General features: G+C 32.8%; 2 protein-coding genes across 5 annotated transcripts in view; both read right to left on the reverse strand.

Moving 5' to 3' along the window:
* The window catches only part of LOC124536734 (potassium voltage-gated channel protein Shaw-like), a 129291-nt gene extending 128516 nt beyond the window's left edge, over nucleotides 1-775 (reverse strand). For all 4 annotated transcript variants that reach the window (XM_047113312.1, XM_047113315.1, XM_047113313.1 and 1 more), the window contains exon 1: nucleotides 555-775. The gene's annotated coding sequence lies outside the window, so the exon portion shown is untranslated. The remainder of the gene's footprint in view (nucleotides 1-554) is intronic.
* A 23150-nt stretch (nucleotides 776-23925) lies between these two features.
* LOC124536824 (potassium voltage-gated channel protein Shaw-like) overlaps nucleotides 23926-26958 on the reverse strand; it is a 321785-nt gene continuing 318752 nt past the window's right edge. The window contains exon 10 of the mRNA XM_047113446.1: nucleotides 23926-26750. Coding sequence (XP_046969402.1) covers nucleotides 26227-26750 — 524 coding nt within the window. The 3' untranslated portion in view covers nucleotides 23926-26226. The remainder of the gene's footprint in view (nucleotides 26751-26958) is intronic.

Raw genomic sequence — 26958 nt, forward strand, 5'->3', positions numbered from 1 at the left:
TTATAGTCTATTTTGCACTGGCATACTGATCCTTTTCCAAAATACATCAATATAATTTATTTATGGTACTACTAACAGAATATCAATTTTTAAATTACATAGTCTTCCTTTTTACGATCTGGCTTTATTCAAAATAGTTTCTAGTACTTACCTTTCATATTATTTGAGAACAAAGGCATATAAAAATGACATATAAAAATTCAAACCTCTGTAACGTTTCAAAAGTAGGTTATCATTAATTACTAAACAGAACTATATAATTAACGTACTATACACACAGAGAGCGTTTCAAAAGGATTTTTTAAAACAGTCTTTGATATATTTAAGTAACTTATGTAAATTACTCTTTATATTCATTATAACTGTAATTTAAATTATAACTTAACGATGTAGTAAATATTACGTCTAGACGTTATCCAAAAATATTTAATTAATAATAATATTTCATAAGTAGTTTAAAAGCGATAAGAATCTGACCGAATTTAAAGTTTAACAATTCCGGTCAACATGAACGGTTTTTATACACACGCAATAAAGTAATTTAATTTACGAACCTGTATCAGAATTAAAGAGCCCCACATTCGTATCCAGAAACACGCCACCGCACTGCTATATAAAAAAAAAAGAAAAAAGAATATCGATTCACTGAAACATCGATACACTAATTACATTTAATCGAACGCAAACTTTAGTTTATCTGTTATAACGTTCACTTTCAGAATTCCATATTTGAATAGTACGCGGCCGGTTGGCGGCAACCGCGCGCGCCTTCAGGCGTCCGTCGCGTCACTGACGTATAGGGAACGTCTTACGCATGCGCCTTAACAAGTGTGCCGATACCTAGGCATTCATTTTGTAATGAACTGAAACTTCACACTACACTGAAACGTTCCGTATTCGCAATAGGGACTATTATCCCGTGACAATGGAGATAAAAGGTACGTTTCAAGTTCGAAAATGTTAATACTTTCTGTCCCCCTCCCACTTGAGGTCTTTACAATGCATTTGAATTTTAATTGAGCAGAACCGTAGAAAATATAAATGTGGATTAAGCGTCTTGGATACATATGTGAACCATGCCTAGTTTCAAGACCGCGTAACTTATATAGTCCACGAGCTATACTACTTCACATCGACTTTTATGAAGATATGGTTATTGTATTATATTATATTTCGTTACATGTGATAAAAAACCAACAAACAACAACAACAACAGCCTCTTAACTTCCAACTGCTAGACTAAAGCCTTTAAAGCCTTTGAGGAAAAGATTTAGAACATATTCCACCACGCTGTTCCAATGTGATTTGGTGGAATACACATGTGGCAGAATTTCTATGAAATTTGACACATGCAAGTTTCCCCACGATGTTTCCCTTTACCGCCGAGAACGGGATGAATTATAAATACAAATTGAGCACGTGAATATTCAGCGGTGCTGGCCTGGATTTGAATCCGCAATCATCGGTTAAGATGCACGCGTTCTAACCCTTGCGTCATCATGCCTAAAAAACCAACCAAACTTTTTTAACTACGCCTCATTGTTCTTTTCAACCGACTTCCAAAAGGAGGAGGTTATCAATTCGTCTGTATTTTTTTTTTTTAAAATAGTGTTCTGATATTAATACAAATAGATTTTCGCAAAAGTAATCGACTGACGAAATACGAGTTAATAATATCAATAATAACATTTTAGTTGGTTAAAATAGCAATCATAATTATTCAAATTGAAATGTAAACTTTCCGAACTGCTTAAAACTGGGTTAGCACATTTTAGATTAACTGATTTAGAAAATTTATTTACCTTGGAAATAATTCATAAACAAACTCGATATGGATCCGGATATAGAATACGTGAACTTCAACAGAATATTACGATTTCAAATCCGGAAAACTCTATAAGTTATCTCAATATAATTAAGTTCTTTATTTTAACCTTCTTGACTTCTTAATTTGTATTTGTAATTCGTCGCGAGCTCGGCGATTAAGGAAAACATCGTGAGGAAACCTGCATGTGTCTAATTTCAACGAAATTCTGCCACATGTGAATCCATCAACATGCATTGGAACGTGTTGGAATATGCTCCAAACTCAAGGATTAACCGCTGAAAAGGAATCCTTAGCCCAGCAGTGGTTAATTGACAGGCTGTTGATGTTGGTTTGTTGTTGCCTTGAGTCGACTGGATTTCTGTTTTATACATAGTTACTCTGTAACATTTAACTTGATGAAAATTTCCAAAATGTATAATATATGAAAAGGAACATTTGCCCACTAATGGGCTATTGACGAATTCCAATGTTTCGATATGATACATAAACAAACAGTCAATATTTCAAATAACGATTTCTTCTTTATCGATTATTTGGAACAAATGTTTTAAGTTACAAGGCCATGTAACAATGTTTTTATTTCAATAGCTATTAATAACGCTATACTCATAATACATTTATGTCTCCAGGGCTAGGTTTTAGCAAATTTCTATTGCTATTTAATTTGTTTTTATTTTTAAGTTGGCTTCATTATTTGAAACATAATAAAGTTAATGTTCTAATGGTAGGTATACTATAACTACATGATATAATCGTTAATCGACTTTTAAGTAGTCTAATATTTTTCATTTCATTTAACTTCGGAAGACTCTAAAAAATATGTTGAATACGCAATTATTTTTATTACTTTTTCGTGCATATTCATTTGTTTTAAAATAGTGTTTTGTTTGAAGTCGGTTTTTCTTTTTGTTAAAATTTTATTTATTTGTTGATTTTAAGTGAAGCTGATGTTGACTAACTAATTTTTTTTAATATGGATAGATTAAACGTTCCGTTTATATGAGTCAGAAACTACTTCGAGGACAATTTCAAAGGAAACTTGCGAATAAAGCAAAAATAGACTTTCGAAAATGCGGATTTAATACGTCACGCGGCGTAAACTACAAGGATCCCTCGAAAGAGCTGTAATCGAACTCAGCAAAAAAACTTTAAAAAAGACCAACTATATTTCGTACATCATATGACATCACATCACATACACAAAATTTGATTAAAGATAGTAAGAAATTCTGCCCCATATCGCACCCTAACTGCGAGCCGTATAGGAGTTCCATCACTACATAGTATAAAACAAAGTCGCTTTCTCTGTCCCTATATCTTTAAATCTACGCAACGGATTTTGATGCGGTTTTTTTTAAAAGATAGTGTGATTCAAGGGAAGGGTTTGTGTATATAAAACATGAACAATATAGTAAAGAAACACTGATAATTTTAGAAGTTTGCGATGTGATGTCGTATATAAACAAATTCTGTAGTATATTTAGTATCAGTATTGCACCCGTGCGAAGCCGGGTTGGGTAGCTAGTTGATTATTATATTCGACTATGATAATTACATAAACATAACCACATTACGGAAGGTGACTCAAATATCCAAATAACCTATAAATAAAAGATTCGACCGAGTATCGCTAACGTGCTCCTCAGAATTGTTCCGTTCCCTTCCGTTCCGTTACTTTGTCATGGATCCTGTGCTCAGAATCTTACCAAACTTTCACCAAATTACCCTTGAAGTATATATTTTATAATAAAAAAAGAATTATCAAAATTGGTTAACGTGATTTTCAGTTATTCACCTATTTGTCGCGCATATACATAATGCAAATTTAAGACTTATGTCGTTTTCACATGGATACCATCATCGGAAAAAAAAATAAAAAAAATGGGACCCCACGGGAAGCACTACCTTTCAAACAAAAAAAAAATTATCAAAATCGGTCCACCCAGTGAAAAGTTATGAGGTAACAAACATAAAAAAAAAAAATACAGACGAATTGATAACCTCCTCCTTTTGGAAGTCGGTTGAAAAATATTGACGTCTATTTTTACTTCGATAATTGCTTTAATTATCATAAAAGTAAAAAAGTAAAAGTAAAGTAACAGCCTGTACATTTCCCACCGCTGAGATAAGGCCTCCTCTTCAATTAAGGAGAGGGTTTGGAACATATTCCACCACGCTGTTCCAATGCGGGTTGGTGGAATACACATGTGGCAGAATTTCGATGGAATTAGACACATGCAGGTTTCCTCACGATATTTTCCTTCACCGCCGAGCACGAGATGAATTATAAAAACAAATTAAGCACATATATATAAGTGGTGCTTTCCTGGGTTTGAACCCGCAAACATCGGTTAAGATGCACGCGTTGTAACCACTGGGCCATCTCAGCTCAATATATAATTATCATAAACACACAAAAAAGGAATCCAAAATTCCTTTTACAAAAATAAGTATTTTCTTTGATAGCGAAATCAAATTTGGAACACCCATAACATTGCTTTCCGAAATTAAAACAGTCCAACAATGAATCTTAATCTTAGTAAATACATTGTTCTCATTTCGAGGATACGTATATTCTAGAATGACCATTATTTAGGATCAAGTATCGCACAATCGAATTGACGGCTGTAAATCAGGTATTTCTGTACTATATCCTAACTAAAGGTTAAAATCCAGCAAGTCCGTATTTTACAAGTACTTGATTTATGTTTGCAATTTATCTTGTACTTTGCGAAGGGAAACTTGCGTGTGTGGAAGAAATTCAAGATTCTTATCTATCCATTGTATATAAGCTGAGTTTACATCACAAAGGCTTTTCTTCAACGATTTCATATTTTTAATAGAAGAAGAAGAGAAAGAAAGAAAAGAGTAATTGCGATAGCACAGATAATAGTAAGCTTAAGAGAATAAGATATAACTGCTCTCTATTTATCTTGGTAGGAAATGGAATTCGACACGAACGTATATATTTACTGTTAATACCTGTTGACTTCCAAGCAAGATATATTAATTTAAATAATTGTATTAACTAACATGACTTTGTATTTTTTAAATGTTGAAAGAGTAACTACTGAGTTTTTTGCCGGTTCATCTCGGTAGAATCTACTTTTCGAACCGGTAGTAGCTTCACTTAATTGTAAAATGACGACTCAAAAGTGCTTGTAAGATCCTACTTGAATAAAGTTTATTTTAATTTAGATTTTTACAGTTTTCTATTTGAGGCGCGCGAGTTTAGTTTAGACCCTCGCTTATTAAACTTGGTAGAAGTTTTTCGTACCCGTTTGGATAAGTATGTACGTATAGCTTGCACAAAACTCGTCAGTCTGTATGACTATAAGCACAAGGAACACTTAGCTCCCAAGGTTGGTAGCGCATTGGTGATATAAGTTTTTTTTTCTTATCTCAGGCCAGGCTAATCATTTTCAAAAAGCTGACTCATTTGCCTCACCCACTTAGTTGAAATATAAAAATCACACAATCAATATTCAACCGGAACCCATGATAACATTTTATACTCTTTTTTCAACCGACTTCAAAAAGGAGGAGGTTATCAATTCGTCTGTATTTTTTTTTTATGTTTGTTACCTCATAACTTTTACTGGGTGGACCGATTTTTATATATATTTTTTTTTTGTTTGAAAGTTAGTGCTTCCCGTGGGATCCCATTTTAATTTTATTTTTTTCCGATGATGGTATCCGTATGAAAACGACATAAGTCTTAAATTTGCATTAAGTATGTGCGCGATAAATAGGTGAATAACTCAAAATTGGTTGGCACAATTTTGATGATTCTTTTTTTATTATAAAGGATATACTTTAAGGGTAGTTTGGTGAAAGTTTGGTAGGGTTCTGTGCATAGGATCCATCACAAATTAAGGGAACGGGAGGGAACGAAACAATTCTGAGGAGCACGTTAGCAATACTCGGTCGAATCTTTTATTTATGGGTTACTTGGATATTTGAATCACCTTCCGGAACGTGGTTATGTTCATGTAATTGTCATAATCGAATATTATAATCAACTAACGACCCGCCCCGACTTCTCACGGGTGCAATACTGATACTAAATATACTTACTAAAGAATTTGTTTATTTACGACATCACATTGCAAACTTCTAAAATTGTCAGTGTTTCTTTACTATATTGTTCATTTATTATATACACAAACCTTCCCCTTGAATTACACTATCTATTAAAAGTCAATTTACGATTATATAATGTAGTTATAATTATTGCTATATTTGGAGTCGGTGTCAGCCAAGAAAACCCTATAGTATATCCCTATAATATATTTCTTACAATTTACCTTTTATACGATAATATACTGGGTTAATCAAGGGGCTCGTATTGCTTATTTCTTTTGATTGTTGAGGCTTGTGCCCGTGGCTGACGCCGGCTCCAAATATAGCAATAATTATAACTACATTATATAATCGTAAATTGACTTTTAAGTAGTCTAATATTTTTCATTTAATTTTACCTAGGAGGACTCTAAAAAATATGTTAAATATGCAATTATTATTATTACTTTTTAGTGCATTTTTACTTGTTTCAAAATAGTATTTTGTTTGCAGTCGGTTTTTCTTTTTGTTAAAATTTTTATTTATTAAGGTAGCAAACAGACAGGTGTTACTACCGCCCATGGACATCTGCAGCACCGCTTTTGCAGGTGCATTGCCGACCTTTAAATAATGTATATCCGCTTTTCTAGAGGGTGGAAGCTGGTTCCAGAGAAATGTTCTGCGCGGCAAAAAATGACTTAGAAATCGAGCTGATCATCTTCTGAGATGGTTATATATTAGCCACGAGACAAATGCCACAGAAATTTAAATCATGGATATTTATCGTTGTTTCTGTATTGGAGATCATAAAGTTTTCGAGTAATAGTCTAAAAAGTGTTACTCGGGGGATATGGATGGTTCGAAGCCGTTCCTTATATACAAGTATCAAATAAATTGAATATTTACCCAATAAAACTGAAAACAAGATTTAATATCACGACAAAATTTACGCAATGTAAATAAGGGGTTCAATGGCGTTGAAATGACGAAAGATGGAATAATAATTAGTACTGAAACGTCTTTTTATTATCCCAAACGTTTAAGCATATTTAGTCCTTAAAATTATAGTATTATGGTTTAAAGTCCAATGTAATCATACACTTATACCCAACGTTATTATTTACAAATTATTCAAATCCTTCTTCCTATACATTTCTTTATCATTGAAATGTTTGATACATTTTTGATTATTTACATAATACTGGGATAATATTCTGGAAAATTTTATTTACTTATTAAGCTGCAAAATCGTTAGTTGAGAATAAAACTAGATTCAATTATTTCTGAGAAGGTAATGACCGTATAAGTTTCATAAAAATGGCATTATAGACCATGCGATCAAATAAATGTTTGTCAGAAATGTAGCAAAGAGGTTTATACACCTTTTTAGTCTGAAAAGTTTTATTATTTAATTCATCGAGTATCAATATTTCTGTATTGAACCAATACTCTTTTTTCACAATAAAATCGTGTACATTGCAGCCGAGATGATCTGCCTGGATAGGTTTATTTATTTTATAGCGCTGTGACATTTTTAAAAAATAAAGGCTGCTAACAAATTTGATTGCAATCCATCACTGGACATATGTTTTTTTTTCGATACCAAGTTAAGTAGCAAAAGCACTTGTGTCATGGAAAATCAAAAGTAACGACGCGTCGTACCGTCGTAACGTACCGTCGCGACGGTACCGTCTACATCGACTTAGCCGGGAATCGAACCCGGGACCTCGGAGTGACGTACGCATTAAAAATCAATGTGCATACTACTCGACCACGGAAGTCGTCATAACTATTCTCTTTTCACATTCGCTTGTGTGTCCCCACTTTTCACATCATTGTTTTATCTGAAGATACCTCTACCCTATTATCAGATCTTCACGTCTTGTCTGCTCTAATTATCTATCTGTAATGGTTTTTCGATATACGTGACCAGCTCAAGAAAACGTTGCCCGTGACTCCGGTTTTTCTTTAAATAGCTTCATTTTAGATTTTATTTTTCTAACTCTCTCCTTGCACCCATAACTCCCTAAGGTGAGTTTTAAGCTGAATGCTATAATGATTATGTATTTATTAAATATTAATAAAAATTAACGTTACAAAATTTTGAATAAATTGAAACAGATTAATTACGACATGACCATTTCTTTCTTGTATTACAGCATGGCTGTAGATGATAAAAACTTTTTTAATAAAGGATCGTTGAAAACATATATTGTCAGCTTTAAGTAGCCGAGTAAAGTTCTCAACTTAACCTCAATATTTGAAAAATAAGAATTAGTGTCTTCCAAATTGCTACAAAACATTTATACTTAAAATAAAAAGTGTAAAACCCAAAATAATAGACTTAAAATGTTTTAATCATCATACTAGATGAGCCCGCGCAAGGTCGCGGGCTCATCTAGTATGATGACGACTACGCTTTTAAAATGAACAATAAAGAATACATTGTAGCCTTATTATAACAGTCATCTGCCAGTAAAAGTCTCGTCAAAATCGGTGCAGCCGTTCCTGAGGTTAGCCGGAACAAACAGACAGACAGACAGACCGACAAAAATTGTAAAAAAAATGTACATATACCAAAATAACATTTTCAGTTTAATAATTTCGGCATAAATACATATACATTTAATAGAAAAAGGCTATTTTAATACCTATTACAAACAGACACTTCAATTTTATTATATATATAGAATACATCATTTATTCGTTAATAAGTTTTGAATTTTTATTTTAAAAATATAATCAAATATATCAATACGACGCTTGTTAGTCTCATGAGAAACGAGATGAAAAATAAATCGAGATTGGTTTTTTCTATCGAGAAACTCTAAATAGCAGTCAGGAAGTCACGTCAAGTTAAGAAAGCACGTAAACCTCTTAGTCTTGGTCTTTTCACATTTGCTGTAACATCACGTTAGCAAAATGATAGTAATTTGTAATATCATAACTTATAACATGCAATTTTATTACAATGATATCAAGATGTATATTTAAAATATATATTAATAATTATTCTGCTGACATCGAACGTCAATTTTTTAATGAATTTATGACAACAACAACAACAACAACAGCCTGTAAATTCCCACTGCTGGGCTAAAGGCCTCCTCTCCCTTTGAGGAGAAGGTTTGGAACATTTTCCACTACGCTGTTCCAATGCGGGTTGGTGGAATACACATGTGGCAGAATTTCCATGAAATTTGTCACATGCAGGTTTCCTCACGATGTTTTCCTTCACCGCTGAGCACGAGATGAATTATAATGACAAATTAAGCACATGAATCAGCGGTGCTTGCCTGGGATTGAACCCGCAACTATCGGTTAAGATGCGCACGTTGTTACCACTGGGCCATCTCGACTCACATTTATGACAACATAAGATTATATTATCTGTGGATAAGTAGTTATGGCGGGCTTTTAAAACAAATATTAGTACAGAGAAAAATCAAAATGGCGGATTTTGTTTAACCGATCCCAAAAGTTGACGATCTAAAGATTATGTGTGAATATTATTATCAAAATAATTTAAACAATAGAATCTAATTACATTTTTGTTCCATTTGCTGTCGAAACGCTTGGCCCTTGGAGTAGTGGTGCAAAAAGCTTCATCAAAAGTATAACACCTCGCCTCATTGCATCCACTGGTGACAGGGCTGGTTCGTTTTTTTGCCCAGAGGATCGGAATTGCGAATTAACGGGGAAATGCTGCTAGCATTCTTGCCACCATTCCACGGGGTCAAGATTTATACAGTAACTAGTTTGATTTAATATTTGTATATATTTAAGCATTTAATGTTATTAATTCGTATGTTAATAAATTATTATTTCCAACAATAGAACGCAGCTTTCATACTGTGTAGTGTCCTTTGGTGTTAACATCATCATGTCCTTTGAAATTTGCATAATATTCCTAGTTTTGACGACGGCTGCTGTGACCAGAATTGATCACGAATACATAATTATTTTACAATGGAATGTATTTGTACATAACAATTTTGAATCTTATTAAGATTAAAAATATTTTACTGTTTCCCTCTTGTAAACGCTGAATTGGTTTATTTTAACAAATATGTAATATAAAGTATTTTTTGTATATAAAGTACAGGACAGTTTATTGGACTTTTTGATGGAAATTAATCCGTAATCTTGACAACAGAATTGTAATAAATATTAAACATTCCTCACATCACCAATGCGCTATTAACCTTGCAAACTACAATTTTATATTCCTTGTGCGTGTAATACTGGCTCTCAATAATCAAATCAAATTAAAATATACTTTATTCAAGTAAGCTATTACAAGCACTTTTGAATCGTCATTTAAGAACTTTATTAAGTGAAGATACCACCGATTCGGAATGAGGATTCTACCGAATATAATCAGCGAGAAGAAACTCAGCAATACTAAGAATAGCTGCTTGGCGTAAGAATATATGATGAACTACATACAAAATTTAGATCTTCAAGCTCAATTGATATATAAATTGTCATAATGACTTAATTTTAAATTTATGCATATGATTCGAAAATATGTGTCTTTGTGATTGCTTAGAAGAACATCACATAATACATGGAACGCGGTCTGACGATATGAAACTCTAATTTCCCCGAGGAGCCGTGGATAATTGCATGCTTAGGTAATTATACGCTTCATAACTGTGAATGTGTGGAGAAACAATTACAAATGTTAATTGCCATGGGTACATATTATGTTTAAATGATGATAATGAGGAGGTTAAAATATTTCACTGCGTCCAAGTATGGAGTATCTGGATGACTAGTGACCTACCCTGTCTTCGCACGGGTGCATTATTTTAATAAAGAAAAATATTAAGATTTTAAATATGAAAATAAATCTTTCTCTGAAAGACAGATAAGTTTGGTATGAAGCAAACTTGAACTCTACGAAAGGACATTGGCTGCTTTTTTTATCCTGACAACTAACCTGTAAACGAAGGAAAGCCGAGGGCGAATACTAAATAAAATATATAAAAAAAAAAGCTCAAAATCTTGCCAACGCCTATCACATTCAATATGTTAAGGAAATAACAATCCTTAAACTTCTAGCTATTTAATTCACATGTTATATTTATAAGCGATGTATAATGCAGGACAAGATTCATGTAGTCACAGTAGCATGTGAAAGAGATCCCGTGAAGTCCGTTTAAAAGGAGAGGATACCACTTTTTTATTGAATAATCCGGTGTACTAGGGCAGTCCTGGGCATCGACGAGTCCCATATTTGCCCCCCTTCCCAACTTCTCGTGGGGAAAGCATAATGCGTTTTTCCAGGGAAAAGAATATTAATGAGGACACGATTCAAGTATAAAACTAATGTAACTACGAAACTAGCGCCATTTGTGGCGTGATGTGCGCTCGTTAAATAATTCCATTATAATCTGAGTGATAAAATTATTTTATGAGTTTTTATTGACATAATTAATGGTTGCTAAGTTAAATTTGTATGTTGTACATCTTTAGGCACTTTAAGAGTATATTTTAACGATTAAACTGACCATCGTAAAATCATGATATACAACGTAATATATTCGATCATATTCTTAAATTTTCAATAAAAAACCTGGCCAATTTTTTCGACCAGAACACAGTAACTTAAAATAATGCCCAACAAAAAAGTATCACAAGGGGCCTCATAGCAATCTTGGCTGTCGTTATCCATGGTGGGCATTGTAACGGTAGGTATTTTGAAAATAAGAAATAATGCACACTCGTATCGTCCAAAGTATTATTATTTTATTGTTCTTTAATTCAACACACAAGATACGCACAATTAACACTGGATTATAACTTTACGAGCCAATAGGTTAGCACGTGTACACCTCATGCAGCAGCTGTCCACTGAATGACGGCCGCTATTCACTGAGGCGACACCCACTACTCTATTCGGAGTTACCCGCTCATAAAAAAACAACAAACAATAACACAATCGACTAAAACTAAAACAATATTGAACAATCTAATTTTGATTAACATTAAATCATAATATAATTTCGTAAATTTTATCATTAAAACTAATCAAAAAACAGCGCGCCGTCATATGTATGTGCTTTATTTGTGTTTATAATTCATCTAGTGCTCAGCAGTGAAGAAAAACATCGGGAGGAAACCTGCATGTGTCTAATTTAATCGAAATTCTGCCACATGTGCATTCCACCAACCCGCATTGGAACAGCGTAGTGGAATATGTTCCAAACCCTCTCCTTAATGGAAGAGTAGACCTTGTCCCAGCAGTGGGAAATTTACAGGCTGTTACTTTTTTTCTACGAGAAGATGCAACACTTTTTATATAATGTTAAATATATAATATTAATATTTAGTATCTGGGCTTAGTTAATTAGGCTACAGACGTGAAAAGAAGTTTAGCATTTTTTGGTCGTGTACTTGAATAAAACAAAAAATTGTTTTTATAATTTTTAAAGTACCTACTATCTCATTTTTTGGCCAATGAAATGAAATTATCAGTGGAGGAATATAGCCGAGATGATCCTCTATGACAAGTAAATCTTATCCGAAAATTGCGAGGTCAAACCTAAGCAAGTGTTACTGGATTTACATGTAGCGAATTCCATTTATAAATAATTCATCTCGTGTTCGATGGCGAAAGAAAACATCGACAAAAATCGTCATGTGTCGGATGAAAACATGTCACTTCTGTGCTAACAACTCGAATTGAAGTAACACGGTGAAAATACCTGCAAAGAAACATTTACAGCTTACCTTTTTTATTATGCTTGGAACTATTCCGTTCTACGTGGTCACTGAAATGATCTTCAAAGATTTATTAATTCGACGACCTCGAGTAGTGTGTTCACTGATTCTCATGGGTACACAACTCCGAGGTCCCGGGTTCAATTCCCGAGTCGATGCAGAAAAAGGTCATTAGTTTTCGATGTTGTCTTGGGTCTGGGTGTTTGTGGTACCGTCGTTAGTTCTGATTTTCCATAACACTAGTGCGTTAGCTACTTACGTTGGGATCAGAGTGAATGTATGTCAATGTATGTGATGTTGTCCAATATTTATTTATTTATTAATGGTTATTTAAGGTACATTAATGTAATGACAATTTTGTTTGTACTTTCAACGAAATATGAAGATTATTATCTCATAAAATCTTCTTATACATTGACCCGTTTTCATATCTTTGTGACACCATCAAATTCTTCTCGTACATTTTCGGAGCGGGTGAATTGTGAACATATTTACGATAAAATGAGTCTTATGCTAGTCGTATTAAGGACTAAAGGTTCAAAGGACATTAGAGCTCTTAAGAGTTATATGAATAAAAGATGGCGTTAACGATTCGTCGATATGACAATGGGAACACACTTCGTTTTCATGTAATATCGATTATGGATTGATAAAATGTCTCGTGCTATTTTTGTGTGTGTGGGTACCTACTTCTTGAACCTTATGTATTCAATGTAAATTTTATATACTTACTCTTTAATAGTACACTCTTTTAATACTTTCGTAAGCTCTAGAGAAGTGATTCGTTATATTGAAATTCTGTGTCAATAATAAGTTGGAGGCAACCTGACTATCCAGGAGGTCAGGATAGACCTGAATAGGTATCTCAGGGACTAGGGGATGTCCCAGTATCCTGGGAATCCCCCCTACGTGTTGGAGGCCGTATAGGCGGGCTGACCTTCAGGGCGTCAAGGAAGCACGCGTAAGCGATACCGAAAGATGGAGAGGGTACCGTTGGTTTTTTAGTGGGTAAACCCGGTGTGCTTGGGCGCACTCGGCGTTCAAGGCTCCGGGGAGTCGAACACATCTGACACTTAAGAAAAATGGCGGCAGAAACTAGGCAAGATTATTCTTTCTCGACTATTATTATGAACAACTATAACTTGCTACATAAGAAATGCTTTAAGTTGATTGCCAATGTCAAAAAGTAGCCTTATTATGCTCAGCAGATATGAAGCATCAAAATAACATTATCGAAGTAACCGAAACAAAAATAAAATAATTTGTCTGATAATTAGCGTAATATTGAACTGCGGCCTTAACCGCGTGAAATTCTTAAAACTTTTCCTATATCAACCCCAATTTTGCCGCCTTGAGGCGTGATTTAGGAATTCTAAGACTACATTTTTGAGTCCCTTGACTCAAACAATCTCAATATATAATAAATTATACAAATACATCTAAATCGGCCCAGCGAGTTTAGGGGAAGAGGTAACAGTCAATAAATCTGTCTTGGGAAATGATATCCGTTTCTATAAAATAATTCCACAGATATTATTAACTTTGCCGTTTAACAAATTAAAAAAATATGTAAAAAAGAAATTGGTAATGACGGCATATTATTCAATACAAGATTATATGGATGATAAAAAAATGTCGAGCTAATACTTGTTGACTTCCAGGCGGGATATGCTACACGTAGTAGAAAAAACGTCATACCGCTTATCGTCACGGCATACGTCAATCCTAATAATAATAAGAGTCGAGATGGCCCAGTGGTTAGAACGCGTGCATCTTAACCGATGATTGCGGGTTCAAACCCAGGCAAGCACCGCTGATTCATGTGCTTAATTTGTGTTTATAATTCATCTCGTGCTCAGCGGTGAAGGAAAACATCGTGAGGAAACCTGCATGTGACAAATTTCATAGAAATTCTGCCACATGTGTATTCCACCAAACCGCATTGTAACAGCGTGGTGGAATATGTTCCAAACCTTCTCCTCAAAGGGAGAGGAGGCCTTTAGCCCAGCAGTAGGAATTTACAAGCTGTTGTTGTTTTGTTTTGTTGTTGTTGTTATACGTCAATCCTAAGTCCTGAGTGCGTCACTCTTCCACATCAAAAGTCATTATTTTTATAGTCATATCAATTAATGGTCAATAGCTGGCAAAGTGACTTTTATCGGATAGTTTTATTGCTTACAAACAAAATTAAAGGAGGATTGCTCAACACGGATGCATTCTGCACTTATTTAATCAAAATATCTGGTTAAAATAACCAAAATTATCACACCCAAATATTATATAGAACGAGTTTTATTCGTTCCGACAGCGCAGAAAATGAATGCCATTAAACAAAATTATATTAAAACATGAAACTAGCGCTGTAGGATGCTCGTAAAGTTGTTATAATTTTATGTTATCATATACCGAAGAACGTTTTGTCTGTTTGTTTTGTTTATTTATTTATGCTTAATTCTACCAATATTTAATATATATTTGTAAAAGTCACATTAATGCAATAATCGGCCTTATGACTAAAACAGCGATCTCTCCCAGACAACCTTTTGGCAGATACCATAACTTTGGTAAATTGTATAGTGCATATAAAATTGTTTTCTTGTATATATGTATCGATTTATAAAGTCTGCTACTTTGTGGAAAAGGGCGTTGGGCAATATTATCTGGCTAAATAGCATATTAAATAGCCATTTTTATTAGTATTGCTGCGTTCCTGTTCACCCGTCAAGGGTAACTCAGACAGTTTTACTAGAGGAATAATTGATATAAAGTCTTAGTTCTCAAGTTTGGTGAGGCAGGTGATTTAAGGGATGGCAAATATTTGCTATAGTGCTAATGTCAATGGTGGAGACAACGTTTTTTAAAAATAAACAAATATTGGACAACATCACATACTCATTACTCTGATCCCAATGTAAGTAGCTAAAGCACTTGTGTTTTGGAAAATCAGAAGCAACAACGGTACCACGAACACCCTGACCCAAGGCAAAATAGAAAACTAATAAACTTTTTTCTTCCCGTCATCGAACCCGGGACCTCAGAATGGCGTACCCATGAAGACCGGTGTACACACTACTCGACCACTGAGGTCATTATGTTACTTACTATCAATCTTGTAAAATTTTGTTTCTGGGTCGTACACAGTCAGGGTATGTTGCTAGTATACTACGAACTAAAGTTCCCCAATTTCTGTCATATTCGTAGAGCTTCTAACTGAGAACCTTGTTTTCACGATGCAATGCATAATAAGTTATATAAGGACGAGTTTACATTGTACGATGTTTGTAAACGACGAAATGGCATCAATAATACAACGCGAAAGTTTCACGATTTACATAATAAAAAGCTAAATTGACTTAGTTGTTAATTCCGTCTTGATTTTCTAATAGATTTATGGCTTTATTATTATTGTATGGAAGTAGGAAGGTCAATGAACTGTTCAGCAGGGGCTGTATATGGGCGTCTCTCAAGGTATGTCTCCCGGTTTATTGCGTATCGCATCCAATATAGGATATTTTTTAAAATTAATAAAGAGCAGATATCGTTCCTATGGGTCTTATTAAATAGATCCAGAAAAAGACTATTTTCTTAATTTTTTGTAATTAATTCGAAGTAATAATCAAAAGAAAAAATCGTTAGCTAGAAAGTTCTTGGGTAATCCTCTCATATAATATTGTCATAAAAAATTACGAACATTATAACATAAGTGAGTATTTAAAAAAATATATTTAAAAAAATTATGCAAGAATTTTTCCAATCACACATTTTATGAAAAAATTAAGTACGACAAAAAAGTCGTCTGTTTAATTATACTCCTTCGTGACTTGCCTTAAGTTTGAATCATAAACTAGAGAAACTGCTAATTAGGGAACCAAAAACCCTAATTAATAAAGTTTTCTTGTCTTCTCGATTACAGAACTAGTAAGTGTTCCTCCAAGTTATTTATTCAAAGTTGCATTTAAATTTTAATAATGATGAAGAAAATTACATTCAATAGAATTTTAAAGGCAAAAACCGGTTAAAGATTAACAACTTTATCAGGTTGAAATGTTGCAGAAATATTCTTAATGAATGGAATATAAGCGGTATTGACTTACACAAGAGGATTTTGCAAAAATTATCTCCTGGGGTGTGAAGATTTGTAAACTGATGAAAGAAATATGCAAAACGGTATAAGGATAATGATTACGATTCAAAAAACTTTTTAACAAAATCTAATAGGCTGAAATTTAAAATGAAAATTAGTATGAATTTGTTTTTTTTAGTTTGGTCTTTTGTTGAGTATAGATAGTAGTTACATTCCTTTTCAAAATTCAGAGATACAATTGGGTATGAAGTTAATGTTCGTAATATTTTTAAGTTAGAAAAACTGAAATATAATAACTGTTTTTACTATTACTTTCATCTTTTACCATTTATTTTCCACCATTTTAATTTCAGAATACATCAGTAACGTAAACAAATGCCTACCCATTCCTCGCTTTTTTATTTTTCATCAATCTTCGATTGAGTATACTTACTTTTCGATATTTTCAATTTCCAAGTCAAAAAAATACAATAGAGTCTTATTATAGAAATGAATACTGTGTCCCAGGAAGGATGTATTAACTTTGGGAAGTCGGAAACCAGGTGTTATTAGTTTCCTTCCTCCTCGTGTCCATACAATAATTGTCACCGTTTCTTTCAATAAGATCGACATTATTGTGAGTATACACAATATTGTTGTAAACATACTGTGACGCAATTGTAAGTATACCTACTTTAATAAAAACATCTCATAGGTCGAGCTCCAAGATTATAAATAGATAGAATAACTCTTTTTTGTAGTATGGATAAAGTTTCAATATCTATAGCATATATATATATATATATATATATATATATATATATATATATATATATATATATATATATATATATATATATATATATATATATATATATGTATATCTCCATTGAATTGTCGTAAGCCGTAACACTATATAAGCAACCCAAGTATACTAAGCGATCTGTATTTAAATGTGTAACGATGAAGGAAAACGAATCTTAATTATTATATTTAAAGTTCGAAGGAATATCGGCGCACCTTCATCATCTTTCAGTAATAAAAAAAAACAATGAAATTGTGACCTAACATAAGAAAAATGTCAAAGTCGTAAATAAAGATACTGTGCAGAAGTCAAAACCAAAAACGATCAAATGTTACAAAAATAGTTTAAATACAAATAAACTACACTAATATACTTGGAATTTGTTCCATGGAAATTAAAGTTAAGTAGTTCTGTAGAATGTATAATGTTTTGTTTCATAGCTCTTATAGTAAAACTGTTTGGGCGGTTTTCTCAAAAGCGCGTTGTGGTAAGGCTTCCTCTTTAGTTTTGGAGCTTACTGCACAACGCTGTTTCCACGTGGGTTTTGACATTTCTGTAAAATTTCCATCCATCTCTCACCGTCACTGTCAACTAGGCTATCTCGAGAATGATGTAAACAGTTTTTTTAAATCTTGTTAAAATTGTAGGTCTATTAAGCTTACCAATAAATCCATGTCCAGATTCAGCTTCACTACAGTTTCATCATTCGTGGAAATTAAAGTTCATTCATCCAGCAACGTTATTATTGAAATCCTAGGAAGCAGCTGAAAGTAATGAGTTCCGAAAAACTGAAAACTTTATTTGTTTTCACGTAGATCGGCGTATGAAAATTTAAATAGGAAGTATTCCATGAAACGCTACTGATTGATTCACAGTAATCTAAAGAGTAAATATCATGCCTATGTGTAAATATATTGTAAGGCCATTTCATACTATAAGGTTTTTTCTTATTTACACTTAGATTTAGAATATTGAAGCTTCATAAATGTTCGAATAGTGTATACACCATTCCGAGAGTTTTTTATTGGTACACCAGTCCGAGATCCCGGGTTCGATTCTTGGCCGAGTCGAAGGAGAAAAAGTTCGTAAGTTGTCTTGGGTCTGGGTGTTTGTGGTGCCGTCGTTACTTCTGATTTTCCATAGCACAATTGCTTCAGCTACTTACATTAGGTGGGATCAGAGTTATGCATGTGATGTTGTCCAATATTTACTATTTATTATTAAGTTAAAAAAAATCATAAATTAGAAATGATAATTTTTTTCCAATATACAAAATATTTAATCAATCAAGTGGTTTTAATGACAATAGAATTGGACCAAAATTGGATTTGTAACACACCAATAACTTACAACTTACAAAAATAATCTTTTCAAGTGGAACACGGAAACTTCTGAAAGTATTTTGATATTGATTTAACTTTCGAACATCTATTTAAAGATCTGATAAGGTCATCCAAGAAAAAAACCAAAATCAAGGCGAAAGATTTTGGTCATTTATCTTCGAGTCAATATTGGCGAGGGATATTGTTCCTCAATAATTTCCCAGTCTGCCTTATTGGGTCAGTTTCCTGTTACAGTCAATATTTACTGCGCAATTGATTATAGCCACGGCAGACGCTAGACAAGATTGTCGCGAGCACAGATTAAGAGTGGGCTAGATGCCACATGTTCACAATACAGTATGAAAAGAGAGCATGTCCTTTTTACAACTACGAAGACGTCATCTCAGCCATATATATGTACATCAAAATAAATCATTAAAATATACCTACTAATAAGATAATACTGCAGGTATTGACTCTTACTTTTACTTTTTACTCTTACTTTTTCACAGCTTATAACGACAACAGGTATTTTTATACAACAACAACAACAGCCTGTATATTTCCCACTGATGGGCTAAGGCCTCCTCTTCGTTTCGGAACATATTCCATCACGCTGTTCCATAAATTTTGATACAATGATTTTTATACACTAATGAAGTAGGCACGCTTGGATTTCTTGTGAAATTCTGTCACATGTGCATTCCACCAACTTGCATTGAAACAATGTGGTGGAATATGTTTCGAGCCCTCTCGTTAAGGGGAGAGGTCAAAATTTATGGAACATATTCCATCACGCTGTTCCATAAATTTTGACACAATGATTTTTATACACTAATGAAGTAGGCACGCTTGGATTTCTTGTGGACTGACCTACTCTACATTTAATCGTAATTTTTGGATTTAATCTATTTTAATATTTTAAAATAACCGATCTCCGTTCTCATATTGTTAGTTACTGTTCTGTGTCTACAATGATTCTTATTGTAAACCCGAATTATCTGTTAGACATTTCATACTAAGTTCTCTTTGAAATGTTTATTAAATTTTTACATTTATTTTTGTACGTTGTATATATGTTTTCGTATTAAGTACTGGGTGAGATAGGCAAGACTGTTTTAAATGATAAAAAAACTCACTATATTATTCGGTACAAGATTTTATAGATGATAAAAAAGCGTGGAGTTAATACCTGTTGAATTCCAAGCAGGATATATTAATTTAAATAATGTATTTAACTAACTTGACTATATATTTTTTAAATGTTGAAAAAGAGTAACTACTGAGTTTCTTGCCAGTTCTTCTCGGTAGAATCTACTTTTCGAACCGGTGGTAGCATCACTTGATTGTAAAATGTCGATTCAAAGGTTCTTGTAAAAGCCTTCTTGAATAAAGTTTATTTTGATTTTGATTTCTGATTTTGACTAAAGCGTTAATTATTAAACATCCTGTGTGAATTAAAACAATAAGAAAAATAAATTTAAAAAAAGGAAACGGAAAGAAAGAAAACTTAGAGTGACGATTGCTATCAGTTAACTGTAAGCATAAAAGAACTTTCTTTTGTTTTGTGAACCAAAAATATGTTTCAGATCTCTTTTAATTTTGTCTGTTATTGCAAGTCATTTAAAGAGTTTGTCTTATGTCTACATTACTCTTTAGTAGGCGATTGATTAGACCCTGTCCTCTGAAATTTAATTACGCGCCACAGAGGCCGCTTTGTACTTTGAATCGTTGACTACAAAGAGATCGCTACAAGTTAATAAACACACAATATATAACATAGCACTTCTTAAGTCAACGTTATCGCTTAACTTATCTCAAAGTATCTTTGAGTAGTATTCGCTATTTACTTGTTGTTAACCGAAGATACCAATCGAAGGATCCTTAATTGTTAATTGGTTACAACACTAATACATTAACGGGGATAAATTATGCTATACAAGAAGTTTTATCCACTTAGTTGCATTAGAACAGCGTGTGACGTCATTATCACAAACACTCAAAAGCACAATTGTGTTAATTGTGTCGGGGGAAATCAAGGATGAGTTCTATTAAATAAATTATATAAATAATTGTTGCGCATAAATATTTAGAGTCGTTTTAAGGTGTTGATTGCCTGTTTAATTGTCATTAGCACAACGTTAACTGCAAATAAGATTACTTTTAATTACTTTTACAAATTTTACTTTTCGTTATTCATAATTATTAAATTTCCACATAAATGTCTATAAAATAACTTTATAATTTTTTTTAATGTATATGTTATAATTATTAAGTGACCCATTGTACCTTACAGATGTTATTTATACTTAGTAAAAAAGTAAAGTAACAGCCTATAAATTTCCTGATTCTCTGATTTGAAATGCAATCTTCTATTCATATTTTTATATATAAGGATTGTAGGTTACCCTGAAACTCACACATTTTTTTTATGGTTGACGGACGAGCATGTGGGCCACCTCATGGTAAGTAGTCACCATCACCCATAGACAATGACGCTGTAAGAAATATTAACTATTGCTTACATCGTCAATACGCCACCAACCTTGTAAACTAAGATGCTATGTCCCTTGTGCTTGTAGTTACACTTACTCACTCACCCTTCAAACCGGAACACATCAATACTGCGTACTGTTGTTTAGCGGTAGAATATCTGATGTGTGGGTGGTATCTACCCAGGCGGGCTTGCACTAAGCCCTATCAACAACCATTTTTACACAATTGTAATCACATCAAATATATATGACAGAAAGAACAAATTAATAAAAGTGGCGTGTCGAGGGAGATAGTCGCAGAGGTTGAAAATAAGTTGTTTTTACAATATTTCCTTTTAATATGAGATACGACCAAATTTTTATTCAAAATCAGAAGTGAATAAAAATATAGGTTACATTAATATTTTATCAAATTCTATACAATAGAAAAAGACATAGAGGAAGAAAGGGAAAGGCCGCCTGTACTGGCATAATACTTTTTCCTTATGAGAAAATTTGTGCCGGTTATTTCAATTACAAGTGGCGTAAAAGAATATCGAAAATTTATTATTTATACTACACATGTAATTTGCGATATAGGAGTCTATAATTAAAGAATAGGCATGAACTAAACTTGATCCATTATCGGTTTGAAGAGATGTAACAGTGACCTTAGATCCCTACCGTGCATGCCGCTGATAAACGAAAAAGTCCCTGGCGACAGAAATCATGGATCTTTAACCACACAAATGCTGAAATCCAAAAATACTAGTTAAGTAGCAGGAAGCAGTTCTTACAGCGAAAGATTTCCAACTCCTACGATCACTAACCCGCCTACCAGGCATGGTGACAACGGTAAATAAAGTAGAATTACGATTATCCAATTGCCAATTAACCGAATCGCCAATTATCCGAAATTTAAACCAAGTAGGCAATTTTTATACTTTGTATTTTTGATAAGGCCTCTGTGTTACTGTGATCGAGATGTTCAGGTGAGCAATATTGTAGAACTGTGTTTCTTAAACTTAATAAAGTTTATGCTATGTGTGACAGTTTGTTTTCATTTCTTAGCTGTCTATGTCCGGTAACCGCATTATTTCTTTCTACTATACTGGTCATGCTAACAAGTGCGATGGCGGTACTGAGAACTCCAAGGCTACCATAGGGTACCTCAAATCTGTGGATGTGCTTAATGTTTCTGGCCACGAATAATGCACGCTTTCTGAGACAGGACGAACGCCTGATCGAATCGGAAGGATAGTCACATTAACTATAGTCTGTTCGCGTTAAGAATGCAGTGAGTTGTCATTGTTTACCGGTTTTACTCCGCCCCCTTACCAATCAAATCTTTTTTAACAGCAGGGTGAAGGTGTGTGCATATTTGTGTTAAAATTCTAACAAATTATATTTGTTTTAAAGACTAAGTATGATGAATTTAAAAAATACACATTAAAGTAAAAAATCGAATTTAAGTCATTAATATTTTAATCACTATTACTAGTGTCGTCGTAAAAGTGTTAGTAAAGGATTTTCTGCAGCGAGTTCCGTAACATTATCTAAATCCCACATGGCATTTTTTTCTTGTAAGACGTGGTCGCGGCATTTCTCGCACGTTTATTTTTACAAATTGGTGAGAGCGTGAGTGTAGGTGATTTTTTTTTAATTTCAGTTAATAATAATAAAATTTTAAATAAATGAACAATTTAAACAAACAAATTATATAAACAAATTATTAGTGAACAACTTATATCACTCGATCCTAAGTTTCCTGCTTAATAGTAAAACCAATAGCTGCCACTGAAAGTCATGTTTAATCTTTTTTTTTTCGAACTGTGTACTGCTGTTGGCCCTTTTGGCCTCTACAGCGTCACCGGGGTGTTTAATAAACAAAATTCTTAACACTATGTACAATTGTTTGCGAATCTTGCCATCGCGTTGTAGAAATTTACATATTTTAACATGACGTCATCTAGTAGCTATAGGTTACATTAAATATTACGTGTACAGCTTGAATAAATTAAATATAAATATATAAATAAATAAAATTTAAATAATAAAAATATCAGTTAATAATTAATTAAATGTGAACTTGACTTTGTAATTTGAAAAGATTTGATTGGTCAAAGGGGGCGGAGTCAGGCCGGTAAACAATGACAACTCACTGCATTCTTAACGCGAACAGACTATAGGTATAGTAAGTCTATCGGATATCTCGGACATCGGAGCCATGTACGAAGACATAGTGAAGGTTAGGTCTCGTACCAGTACTTTGTACAAAATTGTTATGCACCCGATTATCGACGATCTCGATTGCATAACGATGATTGAGACTGAATACATTTTACTTAATAAGTGCTAAATATTCATCCTTCAATTTTTGCAAAAAATATATTTAGCCAAGTGTTTATGGCAACTTAAAGACAACAGCAGTTAAAGATAAAGTTAGTTCGTGGTTTTTCAATTACAGTGGAACTTATTTTTTAATTAAAAATCATACAATTAAGTTACAAATTAAACCAGTTAAATTTGTCAGGATTATAATTATACGTCGTAAAAAAATTGACTTATACAAATTAAACTACGAACAATCTGTCAGCACCATATATTACACTAGCACACTTAAACTAAAATGAAAGACAAGATTAATTTAAATTCTTCGATTTATTTAAATAATAAAACATTTTTTACAGTAAAAACAGTAATTGCAACCGTGTCGAATTATAACGCGACCCCAATACAAATATTTGCTGTAAAGCCCAGTCAAATTCGGGACGGTTACCACAAACATAAATATAACATTAGAAAAATATTTCTGAATTCTAAAAAACAACACACTGACAACGGAGATAATTACAAAAAAACTGGGTGGAATTACAGTTTACAGAGCAATGGCTATCAAAACAGCTTGATTGTTTGGCTTATTGATTGATTTGACCTAAATTATGTTTTGATCCGTCGTTTTTCTATTGATATATAAATTTATCAGTAACAAGAGACTCAACAACGTGTGAACGTCAAATGGTAATTGATGTTACTAATATAACTCGATAATTGCTTGTGCTGATAGATGAAGTCGTCGTCATCAAATAAATTTGGATCATATTAATAATTGTCAATAATTATTTGGTGGCAGGTTTTGCCGAGTATGTCTGGTTGGGTTAGGCTAGTACCCTCAGCAGATGTTCCATCGCCAAATAATAATACTTAGTATTATTATATTCCTGTTTAAAGAGTAAGTGATTTAGTGTAGCTAAGGGCTTAAATGACATAATATTTTGATTCCCAAGGTTGGTGGGCCATTGGCGGTATAACGAATGATAATATTTCTTACTGCGCCAATGTCTTTGGGTGGCGGTGACGAATTACCAGGTTTTCCATTTGCCCGTCTAATTACATATATCATAAAAAACAATCGATATTTATTGAATTTTATATGATTGCGATAATGAATGGTTTTGACAATTACTTATTTAGTTTCCGAATGGAATACGAGTAGTAATAGCCCAAAATATCATTTTTGATGAGGCTATAGAGTGACAAATAATAAATGTCAACGCAAATATCAGTAAAATAAAATTAAACTGTACGCCGGAGCATTTTGTGTAGATACGAAATTGTTCCCAAAACTAAAACAAAAGAAGTCTACAGTTTGCAGATAGAATTGTTAAGGAAAAGACAGAGAAAATTTACATTACAACAACGTAATATTTATTTTTTACGCGTTTTGTATGTCCCTTCTTTATACTTATTTACATTTATATATATTTCTACGTTACATAAATGTCATAATTTTATGACATTCAACGTCCAACTTATTTCCCCAGCCGGACGTTTGTACAGCCATGATTTTCTATATCCTAAGTTATATTGACTAGACTTTTACCTTTTATTTGGCACATTTTCTTGGTTGTTTATATTTAAACATTTTTTATAAGTAAAGAAAATTCAATTTCTCTGGCTTCCATGCCCGAGGGGCACATTCCTTACAGCTAAGGAATTGCTTATACTAAAAAGAAAGCGTTTTTCAGAACAATGACGAACTGCTGAATAAAATATTTTGCGTTGTGAAATAGATTTTTATACAAATTAAAAGATAAAATATGACCGGAGTTTAAATGATCTAACATGATCAAAAGAGATACATATGTTATAATAAGTACGTACTATGTACGACATTGACAATGAGTGAAAGTTTTTAAAACTGTATTTACTTTTAGATATCAGTTTTTTTGTTCGATACCATCCAATGTCAGTTTTTGGGTTCTCATTACTATACAAAAATAGCAATTAAATAATTTAGAACCAGAATGTTTGTATGAGCATTTCCTTAGCATTTAGAATTCCAAATATTGACTCTGAACATTCGGTCGTTTACCTTAATTACTGAGATTGATAAATATTAAAGGGTTCAAAATTTTCATCAATAAATCGTATAGATTTATCACATGTATTTGATAATACCTAATATTCTACATTGTATTTATAGTTGAAAAACTCATAATTAGGGTTTTTTATATCCAGAATAATTTATTACAATAATTAAATTTGATACATTCTATAGCTATACAATGTTTGAGAACTATGACTTAATTATTTAAAAGTTCATCATTGTACAATTTGATCACTGTTTCGTCTTTCATTTTTACAAAATATACAAAATTTTATAAACTAACAACAACTACATTATTTTGGTCAAGATGAAAATTGATTTTAATACATTATTTTTTTTAAGTTTTTAAGTAAAAATAATTTACATTTTTACCACTTTTCAAAATTATCCTCAATTGCAATTGAATTTTTATAATTTGAACAATACGATACTAAAATTTATTAGGTTTTTAATAATTTTAATGTTATATTTTAAATAAATTAATATTCAGAATTTAAGTCTAATCTAATTTGAGACATTTTATAACAATAAAACTATTTACAATGAAATCGATTTAGTAGGAATTATTATTAGGACTGTTATCATTCGAACTACAATTTAAACTTGTATCAATCATATTCATTTCTATTACATTAGAATTAATTTCATCTTTTGCATCTACAGTAGTGTTGTCTTCATTTGAATCCTCATTAGTAATATGATTATCATTTTCTTCTATATTATTTACAATCACATCCCTATCTAAATTTTCACAACTATCACCAGAATTAATAATATTGTCTCTTATTGAATCTGTAATCGATTCTCTTTTTTCAACTATAACATCTACACTAGGTCTGTAAAAATCATTCTTGTCATTTTTAGGTAAATCTGGCGGACGAACGGTTGATAGGGTGCTGGATAAAAATGATGATTGTAAATTGTAACCAGGTAACAATTTCGGTTGCAAGGGTAACATCAAGTCTAAGGAACCGGTGGTTGCAGGTCTCGGTTGCAGGGGTGGGGCGGTCATCAAAGGTGGTTGCAGAGACGCCAACGAGATAGCACCGCACTGCGTGTTGATTATCGGGCTCTCGACTGGAAAAAATTAAGGAAAATTTAGCATCTCACTTGTTTTTATCAACAATGCATTTTTATTTATATACTTTAATTCTGCATCATAAAGCTAAATATAACTTGAAGTTAATTAATTGTAAGTTTTAAAAATTTATTTGCCTCTGGGTAGGCTCTAAGGGTTTGTGTTTAGGAGAAGCGTAAATGACAATCACGGGTTGCTTAGGCGTTT

The sequence above is a fragment of the Vanessa cardui genome, chromosome 17, assembly GCF_905220365.1.
Source record: "Vanessa cardui chromosome 17, ilVanCard2.1, whole genome shotgun sequence".
NCBI lineage: Eukaryota > Metazoa > Arthropoda > Insecta > Lepidoptera > Nymphalidae > Vanessa > Vanessa cardui.